The 14,422-nt window shown below is 42.8% G+C and overlaps 2 protein-coding genes across 3 annotated transcripts in view; one reads left to right on the top strand and one right to left on the bottom strand.

Moving 5' to 3' along the window:
• SMYD4 (SET and MYND domain containing 4) overlaps window positions 1-4,978 on the top strand; it is a 46,113-nt gene extending 41,135 nt beyond the window's left edge. Inside the window, exons 6-11 of the mRNA XM_069761360.1 lie at window positions 101-283; window positions 1,973-2,130; window positions 2,229-2,361; window positions 4,073-4,189; window positions 4,287-4,410; window positions 4,530-4,978. Of these exons, the coding sequence (XP_069617461.1) occupies window positions 101-283; window positions 1,973-2,130; window positions 2,229-2,361; window positions 4,073-4,189; window positions 4,287-4,410; window positions 4,530-4,683 (869 nt within the window). The 3' untranslated portion in view covers window positions 4,684-4,978. The remainder of the gene's footprint in view (window positions 1-100; window positions 284-1,972; window positions 2,131-2,228; window positions 2,362-4,072; window positions 4,190-4,286; window positions 4,411-4,529) is intronic.
• A 3,642-nt stretch (window positions 4,979-8,620) lies between these two features.
• SERPINF1 (serpin family F member 1) overlaps window positions 8,621-14,422 on the bottom strand; it is a 102,408-nt gene continuing 96,606 nt past the window's right edge. For both annotated transcript variants that reach the window (XM_069761358.1, XM_069761359.1), the window contains one exon: window positions 8,621-10,577. In XM_069761358.1, the coding sequence (XP_069617459.1) occupies window positions 10,315-10,577 (263 nt within the window). In that variant the 3' untranslated portion in view covers window positions 8,621-10,314. The remainder of the gene's footprint in view (window positions 10,578-14,422) is intronic.

The following is a 14,422-nucleotide window of genomic DNA, read 5'->3' as shown; positions in this document are numbered from 1 at the left end:
ATGTCCTCCTGCTCTTTTTGGCTATGACCAGCTTCATTGTTTCTCATATAATGTGTGCTGTTTGCTTTGTACCTTCCTGCCACATCGTCCATGTTTACAGAATCTACTACTTCGCTGGTAGCGAGAAGCAATAGCTCCCGTCTGGCTACAGCCATATTCCCTGTCCTGAGCCTGCTGAACCATTCTTGTGACCCAAACACCAGTGTGTCCTTCCAAGGCCGAAGTGTCATGGTTAGAGCCAGCAGAGCAATCCGGAAAGGTGAAGAAGTTCTCCACTGCTATGGTATGTTTCACTGCTCATGGGTTTCTAGTACATTTTATTTATTAAACCATTTTAATCAGTATTTCATTATTCATTTTACTTTTACCTCTTTCCAGTGTAGAACTTAATAGTATGTCCTACATCAGGGGCCCATGCATGTACGCAGCTGAGCGTAAAGTGTGTGATTGCTATTGCACGCCTGCTCTGCTTCTCTTATTGCATATGCAATTGTGGGATGCCGACGGGTTATCATTGCTCCCCGGCCCTGCTAAAGGTCCCCATGCCTGCCATATTGGTCTTACTGTGAACGTAGCATAGTGGCTCAGTGGTTAGCACAGCAGCTTTGCAGCGCTGGGGTCCTGGGTCAAATCCCACCAAGGACAATATCTGCAAAGAGTTTGTATGTTCTCCCCGTGTTTAGAAAGGTTTCCTCCTGGTACTCCCATTTCCTCCCACATTCCAAAGACATACTGACAGGGAAATTAGATTGTGAGCCCCAATGGGTACAATGCCAGTAATGTCTGTATAGCGCTGTGGAATTAATGGTGAGAACATAGAGCAATACCATAGAAATGTAGTATATAAATTAAACTGAACCTGTCAGCAGTTCTGGCCGATACGAGTTACTGCCATCACCTTTCAGCGCTGATATACAGCTTTCTATAATGCGGTATATCTGCCCCCAACCCGACCTGCAAGAGAAGAAAAATAACTTTTATTATACTCACCTGTGGGGCGGTCCGGTCCGATGGGTGTCGCTGGTCTTGGTCCAGCACCTCCCATCTTCTTGCAATGCCGTCCTCCTGCTTGCTTCATGTGGATGACCCGTCCCTGCATCATCCACATAGACTCCCCGGCATCGCGCTCCTGCGCAGGTGTACGTATCTGTACTGGTGAGGACAGAGCAAAGTCCTGCAGTGCGCAGGCGCTGGGCCTCTCTGACCTTTCCCGGTGCCTACGCACTGCAGCACTTTGCCCACAACAGGACAGACAAAGTACGCCTGCGCAGGAGCGCGATGCCGGCGAGTCTGTGTGGAAGACGCAGGAACTCATCATCCACATGAAGCAAGCAGGAGGATGGGGATTGTAAGAAGATGGGAGGCGCCGGACCAAGAAGAGCGACACCCATCGAAGCGGACTGCTCCAAAGGTGAGTATATATGCTGTACATAATACCTGAAAGGGGGTGGCGGTAACTCGTATCAGCCAAACCTGGTGACAGGTTCCCTTTAAGGGATCTGTTACTGGGACTGAAAAGAAAAAGTAACAAATTAGAATAAAAAGTGTTTGAATCACCCCCTTTCCTCCTTTGAAAGGAATCTTGTCAGCAGGATTTCACCCCCCCCCCCCCCCCCCAAGCTGTCTATATGTGCAGTTAGCTCTTTTAAAGACAAGTCCATCAGTAGGACTCTACGTGGCCAGTCCGTTCTTCTGTTACTGAGAAATAAGATTTTTAATTGATATGCAAATGATGCTGGAGATCTGAAGCCTCTGTCACTCCAGCTCTCTCCATGCCCATCACTGCCTCATACTGCTTGTTTGACGGATCCTTTGCCTTTCATTCAGGGTTGCCTTAAAATCTTAGATGCCTTTGCCTTATATTTGCACCAATTGTGACATCTTCCCTCCATATGACAATTTTGGACAAAGGTATCATAAACAGAATATTCAAAGAAGATGTAATCTTTTTTTTTTTTTCAATGTCTTCTAGGGCCACACAAATTACGAATGAAGTTTGAAAAAAGGCAAACATTGCTAAAGGATCAGTATTTTTTTACTTGCCGGTGCGATGTTTGTACCCTAGAGCAGACATTAACCGATGACACCGTCACTGATTTCTGTTGTCTAAAGTGCCATTCCTTATTAAAGGTGATATGTTTATGTGAATCTGCAGCTGATGTGTCTGGAAAGTAAGGTGATGATGTACACATGATTTATATGACACGTAGATGTTTCTTTTGTGTTAGGGTAATGATGAGTTGCACTGTATCAATAATTCCTGTGCGCATCGGTTTAGAAGAGATGAAATTCTGCCCCGTCTGAAGAATCTTCAGCGCGCTGTTCATGGGGCTCAAGACCAACTGCAGAACAACCACTTGGGTGACTATGATAGCTGCCAGACACCTCCTTGGTGTGCATTGTTTGTCCCTCTGTATGTCCTCCCATGGAGGTAAAGATGTAATTTCTCCTTTATATAAGAAAGCATTGATATACTAGTTCATACACTGATTAGCAGCAGAATAATAAATCTTCCCTACCAGTCAGGGCCGGACTGGCCATTGGACAATTCTGGCATATGCCAGAAGGGCCGGTCTGGTTGTGGGCTGCTTTGTCTGCCACATTGTTAACAGAATCGATGTTCTCAGGACACCCATACTGTTAACAGTTGTGATGAAGCACAAAGTCACTGACTCCGTCACTTACCCAAGCAGGCCATGGGTATCATTTGAAATATTGGTCATGTAGTAAATATTTCTTTCCTCCATCCAGGGTAATATTAGTAATATATCCCATCTGGTTCTTGGGGACGAGGACAACATGGGCCTGTGTGGTTTCAAATGCCAGGTCTGAATTTCAGCCCCAGTCCGCACCTGCTACCAGTTTATGTACTAGTTATATAATATTTAAATGCTATATGCAGATTATCTTCCATATTTCCATGAGATGCTGCTTCACATTGCTCCTACAACCTCATGACTGTAAGATCTGACAGGGAGAAACCTATCACAAGCAAGAGATATACTTGTCATGATGCAGCTTCTGCACATGTGTGACAAGACTCCGTCCCCTTTTCAAATCCAGAGGTATAGTGAGATTATGTAGTTTGCATTACAGAAACTCCATCAGTGGGGAAAAAGGAATTACCATGAAAGACAGGTCCACTTTAAAGACCATTTGATGAAGGATATGAAAGAACTGAATTATACTGACCCTACTGAATTTTGGGTGTAGAAACCAAGAAGGCTAGATCTAGAGAATCTGTCCATTTGAAGACGCACTTCTGAAAAAATTGATACAGGGTGTTTTGAGCAGTATAGCGTTTGAGGGGCATAACACAGTGGACCAGTTTTCCCTGGAGTCATTGTTTAACAAATCATTTGATGCTGTGTAATCTTTGATGAGATACATGGTTTTATTTCACCATTTAAAGGGAATCTGTCACCTCAAATTGGCGGGCTATGTTAATTCCCTGTGTCCGGTCCGATGGGCTGTGTTTCCTCTTCTTAGCCCGCCTCATCCTTCCCCGCTGCCCGCAATATTTTCGTGAATTTGAGTAGGTGTCCGCCATAATTCGCGCATGCGCAATGCAGTCTTGCCTCGCGCACGTGCAGTATGCTTTGCCCAACTGCGGGCAAAGCCGAAAAGCATTACTGCGCATGCGCCGGCGCACCATGTCCTGGAAGTATTTTGCTGTGTTCCGGGACATAGAGCGCCGGCGCATGCGCAGTAATGCTTTTTGGCTTTGCCCGCAGTTGGGCAAATCATACTGCGCGTGCGCGAGGCAAGATTGCATTGCGCATGCGCGACCTATGGAGGACACCTACTCAAATTCACGAAAATATTGCGGACAGCGGGGAAGGATGGGGTGGAGAAAAGAAGACGAAACACCGCCCATCGGACTGGACACAGGGAATTTACACAGCCCCCCAATTTGAGGTGACAGATTCCCTTTAACTAAAATTGATTCTCATAGAAAAAGCCCAATACATAAATGCAACGTTACCTGCATTACCGCAAGTTACTTTTTGGTGCCAGCCCCTCTGCACTGGTTCTGCCAAATACCACATCTACGTCATCTTTTCATCTTCAGATGCAGCGATAAAGAGGCTGACGTCATGTTTATCAGAGGGTAAGGAGTTTCTCTCTCAGAATCACATGCTTTTTGGACAGATCATGGATCATCTGGCTCAGGCTGAGGCCTCTAGGGGTATGTTTCTTTTTTTCTCTTTTATATGTTTGTTTTGTTTTATACGTGAATGGTTTCTGCTTTCTAATTTCATTTGATTTATACTTTTGCTTTGTAGGTGACTGGGCTGCAGCTGCAAAGCACCTGAGAAAAAGTATTCAGCTTGTAAGCCAACGTTATGGTTCATCCAGCATGGAACTTGGCCATGAACTTTTCAAGCTGGCTCAGATATTATTCAATGGGTAAGTTGGTTTTGTATCCATTAGTGTAATGCTAGCCTGATTTATGGATTTGGTTTTAATACATATAAGTTGTTTTGTCAGTCAAGTTTTAAAGTCTCTTTGCACATCGTGTTTTGTAGACGTGAAGTAGATGACGCTATGGGAATTATTCTGAGAGCACGGGACATTCTGTCGGTGCACTACGGACCTGACAATAGCATGGTGCAAGAGCTGCAAGAAATGAGGACGTGTCTACTGGAGGTGCCTGGGATGCGTACTGTCTGGGAGAAGTAATTCTTTTGATTTGAATGAACTTCCTAAAGCTTCTCATATTCACGTACTTCACAAAAAGCAGCACTTTTATATGATTGCATCTCTCAGCACTTGTGAACTCCCAGGACACACTTGCAATTAATGTATCTTTGTGAAGCGACTGCTAAGGGAACATTCTTGACTAATTAGACTTGTTACACATTCTGGGGATGTTCCTATTCCCCACCGCAGTCTTTTTTTTTTTTTTTAATGGAATAACTCCACGACTGGGTTAAATTTCTTGCAGAGTAATTACAGTTATATGAAAAAGTTTGGGCACCCCTATTAATCTTAAGCTTAATGTTTTATAAAAATTGTTTTTTTTGCAACAGCTATTTCAGTTTCATATATCTAATAACTATTGGACACAGTAATGTTTCTGCCTTGAAATGAGGTTTATTGTACTAACAGAAAATGTGCAATCTGCATTCAAACAAAATTTGACAGGTGCATAAGTATGGGCACCCCACCAGAAAAGTGACATTAATATTTAGTAGATCCTCCTTTTGCAAAAATAACAGCCTCTAGTCGCTTCCTGTAGCTTTTAATGAGTTCCTGGATCCTGGATGAAGGTATTTTTGACCATTCCTCTTTACAAAACAATTCCAGTTTAGTTAAGTTTGATGGTCGCCGAGCATGGACAGCCCTCTTCAATGATTCCACAGATGTTCAATGATATTCAGGTCTGGGGACTGGGATGGCCATTCCAGAACAGTGTAATTGTTCCTCTGCATGACTGCCTGAGTAGATTTGGAGCGGTATTTTGGATCATTGTCTTGCTGAAAGATCCATCTCCTGCGTAACTTCAACTTTGTCACTGATTCATGAACATTATTGTCAAGAATCTGGTGATACTGAGAGGAATCCATGCGTCCCTCAACTTTAACAAGATTCCCGGTGCCGGCATTGGCCACACAGCCCCAAAGCATGATGGAACCTCCACCAAATTTTACTGTGGTGTATCAAGAAGATTCCCAATATGTTATCACAATGGCACTTCAACAATACATTCTCACAAAAAAGACCTACAATTAAGTAGTCAAAATGAAGCAAACCAAATTATTAAAATAATCCATATTTATTAAAGACGCATTTTTTTTATAAAAAAGATGACAGACAAAAAACATGATCTAAAGATATTCAACAGGAGGGGCTCCAGACAGTACTACAATATATTACATTAAAGATGGTAAATATACAGCTCCACCATAGTATCATATGGCATAAATACCCATTCAACATAATTTGTATATTTAAGACATTCTCAGGGATAATGTATAATGCCCAATTTACCTATAAAAAATGGCATAGAGCTGAAAAAAGGGGGAAACATGCAGGAACAGAGCACTAAAAAATCCACAGAGCGCTGTGACTAGATGAGTAAGGATAAATAACGCTATAAATCAGACTATAATGTCCACACAATGGGCCCGGAGACACCATAGACCAGTGTACTAAGGACATGCACTGTCCGCTAAATAGCATAAATCCATGATTATATTACCTGTCAGGAATGCTGTGAAAAAGTGCCAATGTCAGCGTGGATACCCAGAACTGCCACGGAGACCCTCCTCACCCCAACGCACGTTTTGCCCTGGCTTTTGCCCTCCTGTTGAATATCTTTAGATCGTTTTTTGTCTGTCATCTTTTTTATAAAAAAATGCGTCTTTAATAAATATGGATTATTTTAATAATTTGGTTCGCTTCATTTTGACTACTTAATTGTAGGGCTTTTTTGTGAGAATGAAAAATTTTTACTGCGGGTAGCAAGTGTTTTTCTTGGAATGCTGTGTTTTTTGGCCGCCATGCAGAACGCCTTTTTGTATGACCAAACAACTCAATCTTGGTTTCATCAGTCCACATGACCTTCTTCCAAAAAGAAATTGGCTTCTCCAAATGTGCTTTTGCATACCTCAGCCGCCTCTGTTTGTGGCGTGCTTGCAGAAACGGCTTCTTTCGCATCACTCTCCCATACAGCTTCTCCTTGTGCAAAGTGCGTTGTATAGTTGACCGATGCAAAGTGACACCATCTGCAGCAAGTTGAGGCTGCAGCTCTCTGGAGGTGGTCTGAGGATTGTCCTTGACTGATCTCCCCATTCTTCTTCTCTGCCTTTCTGATGTTTTTCTTGGCCTGCCACTTCTGGTCTTAACAAGAACTGTACCTGTGTTCTTCCATTTCCTTACTATGTTCCTCACAGTGGAAATTGACAGGTTAAATCTGTGAGACAGCTTTTTGTATCCTTTCCCTGAACAACTATGTTGAATAATCTTTGTTTTCAGATCATTAGACAGTTGTTTTGATGAGCCCATGATGCCACTCTTTAGAGGAGTTTCAAACAGGAGAACAACTTGCAAGTGGCCACTTTAAGTAGCTTTTCTCATGATTACATACACCTGGCTATGAAGTTCAAAGCTCAATGAGGTTAGAAAACCAAAAAAAGTGCTTTAGTAAGTCAGTAAAAAGTAGGTAGGATTAATTAAAACAAGAAAATGATAAGGGTGCCCATACTTATGCACCTGTCAAATTTTGTTTGATTGCAGATTGCACATTTTCTGTTAGTACAATAAACCTCATTTTAAGGCAGAAACATTACTGTGTCCAACAGTTATTAGATATATGAAACTGAAATAGCTGTTGCAAAAAATCCAATTTTTATTAAACATTAAGCTTAAGATTAATAGGGGTGCCCAAACTTTTTCATATAACTGTAAATGAGGGACATGATTCCTGAGCAATAAGTAAATCGGACTTTATTGCATGGGATTGTTCGAGCATATAGCAAAGGGTAAGTTCAGCCGAGATGTCACCAGTATATAACAGAACACCATGTAGGGTTTCTTGGGTTGCAAATAGTTATTAGGTGTAATAGAATTTAATTTTGTGGGGTGAAATAATCACTTCTAATTGAAAACCTAAACACTGTAACAGGGTCACTGGCACAATGTATGAAGGGAGATACATGTCACTGCGTATACTACAGTCAGTGATGTAGAGCCAGATTATTTTTGCCTCCAACACACTAATTGCTGAGAGGGTTAATCTTAAAGCTACAATGGGCGGGTTTTATGTGAGCACTAGTGATGAGCGAATATACTTGTTACTCGAGATTTTCCGAGCACGCTCAGGTGTCCTCCGAGTATTTGTAAGTGCTTGGAGATTTAGTTTTCTTTGCAGCAGCTGAATGATTTACATCTATTAGCCAGCTTGATTACATGTGGGGATTCCCTAGCATCCAGGCAACCCCCACATGTACTTATGCTGGCTAGTAGCTGTAAGTCATTCAGCTGCAGCGATGAAAACTAAATCTCCGAGCACTTACAAATACTTGGAGGACATCCGAGCGTGCTCGGGAAATCTTGAGTAACGAGTATATTCGCTCATCACTAGTGAGCACCCATAGAGTGGGTGGGAGGGTGCTCACTGTATCCTCTTTTGCAGTGCCGGCATGTCTAGTAGCAGGACCTGCGGTGATGTCATGATCATGTGATCATCACATGGTCCTGATCAAATACCTGGATATGAGAGACAGTCTGTGTGTGTTGGGAGAGGGAACACTCCCACGTGGCTCCAGGAGGCTTGGAGGACATTGCTAGGTTTCTGCAGGTGGAATCTGCAGAGCAAGGACTCTGTTGCACTTTGTTTTGTTTTTTCATTAAGCCAGGAAGGCTCTGTTTTTGTTTTTGTGGACCCTGCCTTGGTCCGTGCTGACTTTAATAAACCAGCGGGTGTTTCACTATCCCAAGTGTTCCTGTGTCTACCTGATGAAGCAGCTAAGCGTGTCAACCCCTCACAACACGAAGATGCAGAGATTTGAGAATACTCTAAAGTAGCCTTCCACAGCCATCTCTGAAGTATGTGTGTGTTGGGAGATTATTACAGAAAAGTTTTGGATAAATATGTAGCCCACCTTAAGACCTATTAAGAAGCAAAGGCAGTACGGCCATTTTTATTGTAAAATGCAATCATGGGGCAAAAGGTTTCAGTACACAAATAAAAGATATTAGTGCTGATTTATTAAAGCTGCCTAACTTTTACACATTGCGCATGACTGTCTGATAGTTTATACCATTTGTTGGCTTATTTTGGTCCGCAAAGTTATGACATTTGTTTTTTTTACACAGTTTTGGTGCACGGCATCACTGCACCCAATTCTTTACTCACTTTAAGGTCGGCCACACCTCAGTACTCTCTGCACATCTAGAACGTGTCTGAAACAAATAACTGTGGCGCAAAGCTTGAAAGATAGTTTGGTTATTTTTGGCACAAGTGAAGCTGGATTCTGGTGCGTAAATCTACCCCCTAGAACCTAAGACATTTTTCTCTCACTAAAACACAATTACAAACTCGATCTGTTACTTTTTAGTCATCTACGCTACCATGCAAACATTTTGGTGTCCTATGGGTTTGTCTCCGCTCTTTGAGATGAAGGAAGTTCAGAAATCATGTGGCATTACCAAAAAATTGAATAGTCATTCTTGTAATACCTCGATGGGCTAGGTTCATCAGAGCTGAAGTTGCAGAGAATATAAATCTTTCAGAAATGCACGGCTCCGCACCCTCCCGTTGTACTCGTGAAGATTGACCGTTCACACCTGCAGCACGATCGTGCCTTTGGTCCAAAATGAGCGCTGACTGATGCTGCTTTATTTCTGCAGCATAAGAAGCACTGGCACACTGAAAGATGGCCTTTCACCAATTTTTTCATGTTCAATTAGTGGACACATGATGTAATAGTGGCTGCACAGGTCCACAATTTTGTGCTGGTTTGTTTCCTAATATAACTTTATATCAGGGTTTTACATTTTTGATACACAGCTACAAATTTCCTGCATAGACAAAGAGTTGAAGAGAGCATGCAGCCTTCCTACAGCCACCACTAGAGGGAGCTTATGCACTCACTGCATAATGCGTGAACTCCGAGGCCTCGATTCATCATGTTTTCGATAGTGTAAAATGCGTCAACTCAAAGGTCTTTTGGCATTTTTCCACCAGTCCCAGCCAGCTTTGCTAAAGTGTGCTGAGATTTTAAGTGGCAAAGTCCACTTGGCAAATTCATTATAATTTACACCACCAAAATTTTTACATTTGCCCCTAGCTAGAGTAACATTTATGACAGAGATGCATGGCAATTGTAAGATGCACCAAAGTCAGTAAGAGATACATTAATTAATTTGGCACATTTTACTCCAGCGCTCCTAAGACTGACGTAATATGAATAAACTGAAGGAATTTGTTTTTTATATCTATGCAGGATATTTCTAGCTGTGTATCAGGAAAGCTCAGCTCCACTTACTATATACCAAGAAATTACTCTGCTCAGATCTTTGGATCATTAAACGCCATGATGTACTTTAGATTTTAAATCAAGAACTGTAGCTGTATTTGCAATCTTGAAACACAAGTGATCAGCGAGTAGATCTATTATTTCTGAACCATGGATCATATCCACGGCGTGGTGATGGGGACCGGAAGAGATACATATTTTGGAGTTTAACTAGTCTTCGGCATAAGAGGGCAAAAATAGTCACAGCGGCAATTAACAGAATCCAGACTTCATTGTAAGACGAATTATTAAGGTTGCAACAGTCAAAAAACGATAGGATATGTGGAGCTTAACGGGAAACTTCTTTGGGATTCACTACTTTTCCAATGAACAGGAGAGCTCCATTGCTTTCAGACCGGAGAACGAACAGGAAAGGGTGGTTCAGGTGGAACTCCAGTGGGAAATGGTGGCGGGTGCTGGGGTCCACACTTGGTGCACTTTCCACTCCATCTTCATTCAGTTCCAGGACAGCCTTGTGCATAACATGAGTGAGCTTCACAGATTTGGTGGAGATCTTACTGAAGTCAGGACTTGAGAAGAGAGGTTGAAGCTCTGAAATCACAATATTCATTATATAAAACATGGTCATGTGGGAATATTTACATAGGAGACATACATTGCACTATGATGCTTGACTGATATAAGTGCTTACCAATCAGGGGTGCCATTGAAAACTTCTAGGGGTGCCATGCCATTTGGTTGAAAATGGTTGTTGGAGCGTAGTCACAATCCTCTCATGACGTCCTGCAGTGGTGCTGATTTATTCAATTGCCTCTGTATATTTACAACGCTGATACAATTGAATAAAGCAGCAGCGCTCCAGAAAGCCAAACCTGCTATTTTATATGTTTTTCAATTGTTTGTAAAAGATTTCAAAACTACTTTAAGCCCATACATCAGCATGCCCGATACCTGACATATTCCAAAGACATACTGATAGGGAATTTAGATTGTGAGCCCCATCAGGGACAGCGATGATAATGTGTGCAAACTGTAAAGCGCTGTGGAATATGTTAGCGCTATATAAAAATAAAGATTATTATTATATGCCGGCTGTGTTACACGGTCAGCATCTGTCTCTAACGACAGATATTGAGCTAAGCACAAGTGCTGCTAGAACCCCCTCAAATGCTGCTATCAACCTCTGACAGTGGAATTTAAGATGTGCAGTCTGGGGGTGTACTGTTCCGTGCGCCCATAGGCTCCCTATCAATATAATTGTGGGATGCCGATGGGCTGAGGGTCTGCTATATGGGAGGCTGACTTTTCTATACTCTTCATTTGCAATACGGTACATACATAGAATAATTGATCAGAGAATCGCATGTTCAAGTTCCCTGAAGGGACTGAAAAAAATTTTAAAGTAGAGAAAAATTTGAATCGTAACCTCTTTTCCAAGTACATATTAAAAAAAAACTGAGAAAAATAAACTTTTGATATTGTCTATAAAAGTACAATCTATCAAAATGTAAAATTATTCAGCCCATACTCAAAATGCTATAAAACAAAGAGCAATCGGTCACTGCACCTCTGAAAAAAGTGCATTTCCTCAATATAGCATTAATAAGGCCGGTGTCGCCCTTCACGTGCAGTGCGAGAAACTCGGACCGGAGCGTTCAGCTGCATAGAAATACATGCAGCCGCACACTCCAGTCCCAAGGGCCGGCGGCAGTGCCGAGTGCCGGCAGCAAGAGACTCGCACGAGTTTCTCACATTGCCGTTGAAGGGTGACACCGGCCTAAAAGTCAGTTTCCCCAGCTCCATTGATGGAAAAATAAAGCAAATTATGGGTATCGAAAAATGGACAAGACAAACCATTTTTTTTTTCTGAAGCTCAAAGCTATACAAGTTTGGTATCACTAAGTCATTTTTACCACACCATGAATGCCATAAAATAATGGCATAATTGCAGGGGCTGTTTTTGTGATTTGACCACAGTTGGATTTTTTTTGTATGGTTTGGGTATGTAGACTTTCTTTAAGGCCACAATAAACTGCCTCATCCAGCCGAACCCAATATTGGCAGGGTCAGGCGACTTTCTAATGTGTATAGGGGCGCCGACAGACTAATGGCAGTGATGTCATATCAGATGTTAGACTGTTGGATCGCGTTATCTTGGACATTAGCCATTGACCGACGTGTCAACCAGCGGATCTCAGAGATCAGAGGAGCGCTGTGTGGGAGAGTCGGCTGAGATGGCTGATAGCCGAAGCATCATTCAGTCGACAGCAATCTAATGTGTATGGCCGGCTTTAAATATTCCTCAAACTCATCAATATCAGGGATCAGATCTTATCACACTTCTTTCACTCTTTTCACAAGCTGGGTGCCCCTAAAAATAAGAATATTGTGTACCATACATAAAATCTCAAGTGTAAAATGTGCAGGTGCAAGTAGCTTGAGCTGTGCACTTACTGCATTTTATCAAACACGCTATGTGCTTAAAACTTTTCTTATATCACGCAATAATGCTCTCTGGGAGCATGAAATAAAGTTTATAAAATGTATTGATGGGCAATGTGTTCCCGAGAGCAGAGCGCAGCTTCCAGTATGTTTCTATCCAGAGCGTCCACTGAGGAGCAGCACATACACAGATCCCATGTTACATTCCTCATCCATAGCTGCACTGCTTGTAAGAGGATCTGCTCCTGGAGGCTAAATACTGCATAGAATATATTACATCTTATCATTTTTTCTTTTTTTTTTTTTTTTACATAAAAATTGATTTTGTTAAGAATACTAAGCAAGTTAGCCAGTCTTATACTATCTGCATGCAAGCAAGGTGGTATGGCATATTGCAGGGGTCTCAAACACGCTGGCTGTATGTGGCTACTGAAGCAATTGTTTGTGACCTACAGGCTGGGCCTGGTTGGAAAAGAGCAGCTATCAGTCTAGCCGCACAGTGACTTTAAGGGTATGTTTCCACGTGGCATATTCCGAGCGCTTTGGACGCAGCGGACGCATACCCCATCCAAAACGCTGCCGAATTTTGTACTCTTGTTGAATCACCACATCCTATACGTAGAACGATTCTATTTATCCTGCGGTGACTGTGCGTCTCCGAAAGATAAATAGACATGCTGCAGTCTATAAAGAAGCACATGTGCATATACGCAGGTCTGCCACCTGCGTCTTAGAACGCATAGTGGAGATGGGATTTCATAAAATCCTCTCACTGTGCTGTAACATCTGGACGCTGCAGCTGTACGCAGCGTCCAATCTGCAGCAAATACGCCACGTTGAGACATACCCTAAATCTGCTGGGTACCATTCCAGCCAGATCACAGAAGAGCAAATGTGGCCTCGTCTGATGAATGACATCACGCAGAATGCCTGGCCCTGCCTTTACCCGACAGGGAGAATTTCCAAACAACAGAGCCAGATGAAAGAGGAGCCGTACGGCAGAAGGTAAACGCTTTGGGGGTGCATTAGGCCTCTTTCACACTTCCTTCTTTTCAGAGCCGTCACAATCTGTCGATTTTTGAGAATGCAGGATCCTGCATTTTCCCATAGATTTGTATTAGCAGCGGATTGTGACGGATGGCCATCCGTTTCATCCGTCGTGCACTGGATCTGTCGTAAAATAGCGGTCCGTCGTGCAGAGAAAACGTTCATTGCAACGTGTTTTGTGCACGTCGGAAAATCGGTCAGCGACGCATCCCGCGCTGCCCGTCATCGGCTACAATGGAAGCCTATGGTAGCAGGATCCGTCGCTGACCGTCACACACTGGAATCCAGCGACGGATCCAGTTTTTCCCTTCTGAGCATGCCCAGAAGGATTTTCAAGTCTGGGAAAAAGTCTCTCTTTCTCTCCCCTCCCTCTCTCTCTCGTCCCCAGACATTTGAATTCTGGAAATTTTCCCCTTGACGCATCCGTCATTTCACAGGATGCGTCGCACACGTTTTTCGCTATTTTCATGAAGTCCGTCGATACGTCATTTCACTGCACGTCGACGGAAACCAAAAAATGCAAGTGTGAAAGTAGCCTAATGCTGTGTGTAGGGAAGCTGTGGGGCAATTGCACTGTGTGGTGTATAGAGGGCAGTGTGGTCATCATAAACTTATGTAGAGTTGTGGGGCCATCATTCTGTATGTAATGGCGGCTATAGTGGCCGCAATACTATATGTAGCATGCTGTGGGGCCACCAATCGGTTTGTAGGGGGCTGTGGGTCCTCAATGTATGTAGTGGAGGAGTGGGTCATCATTCTGTATGTAGGAGGCCATGGGGCCAGCATTCTGTATGTAAGGAAGATGTAGTGGCCATTCTACTGTATGAAGGGGGTTGTGTTGGGCCATTATACTGTATGTAGTATTTGTTGGGTATCATAGTGTATGTAGAGATCGAGACCATCCATGTGTATAGAGGAATTATTTGGCCATTATACTGTATATAGGG

Source organism: Ranitomeya imitator, chromosome 3 (genome assembly GCF_032444005.1).
Source record: "Ranitomeya imitator isolate aRanImi1 chromosome 3, aRanImi1.pri, whole genome shotgun sequence".
Lineage (NCBI taxonomy): Eukaryota > Metazoa > Chordata > Amphibia > Anura > Dendrobatidae > Ranitomeya > Ranitomeya imitator.
The sequence above is the reverse complement of the archived record's forward strand: the minus strand, read 5'-3'. Positions and strand labels throughout refer to the sequence as shown.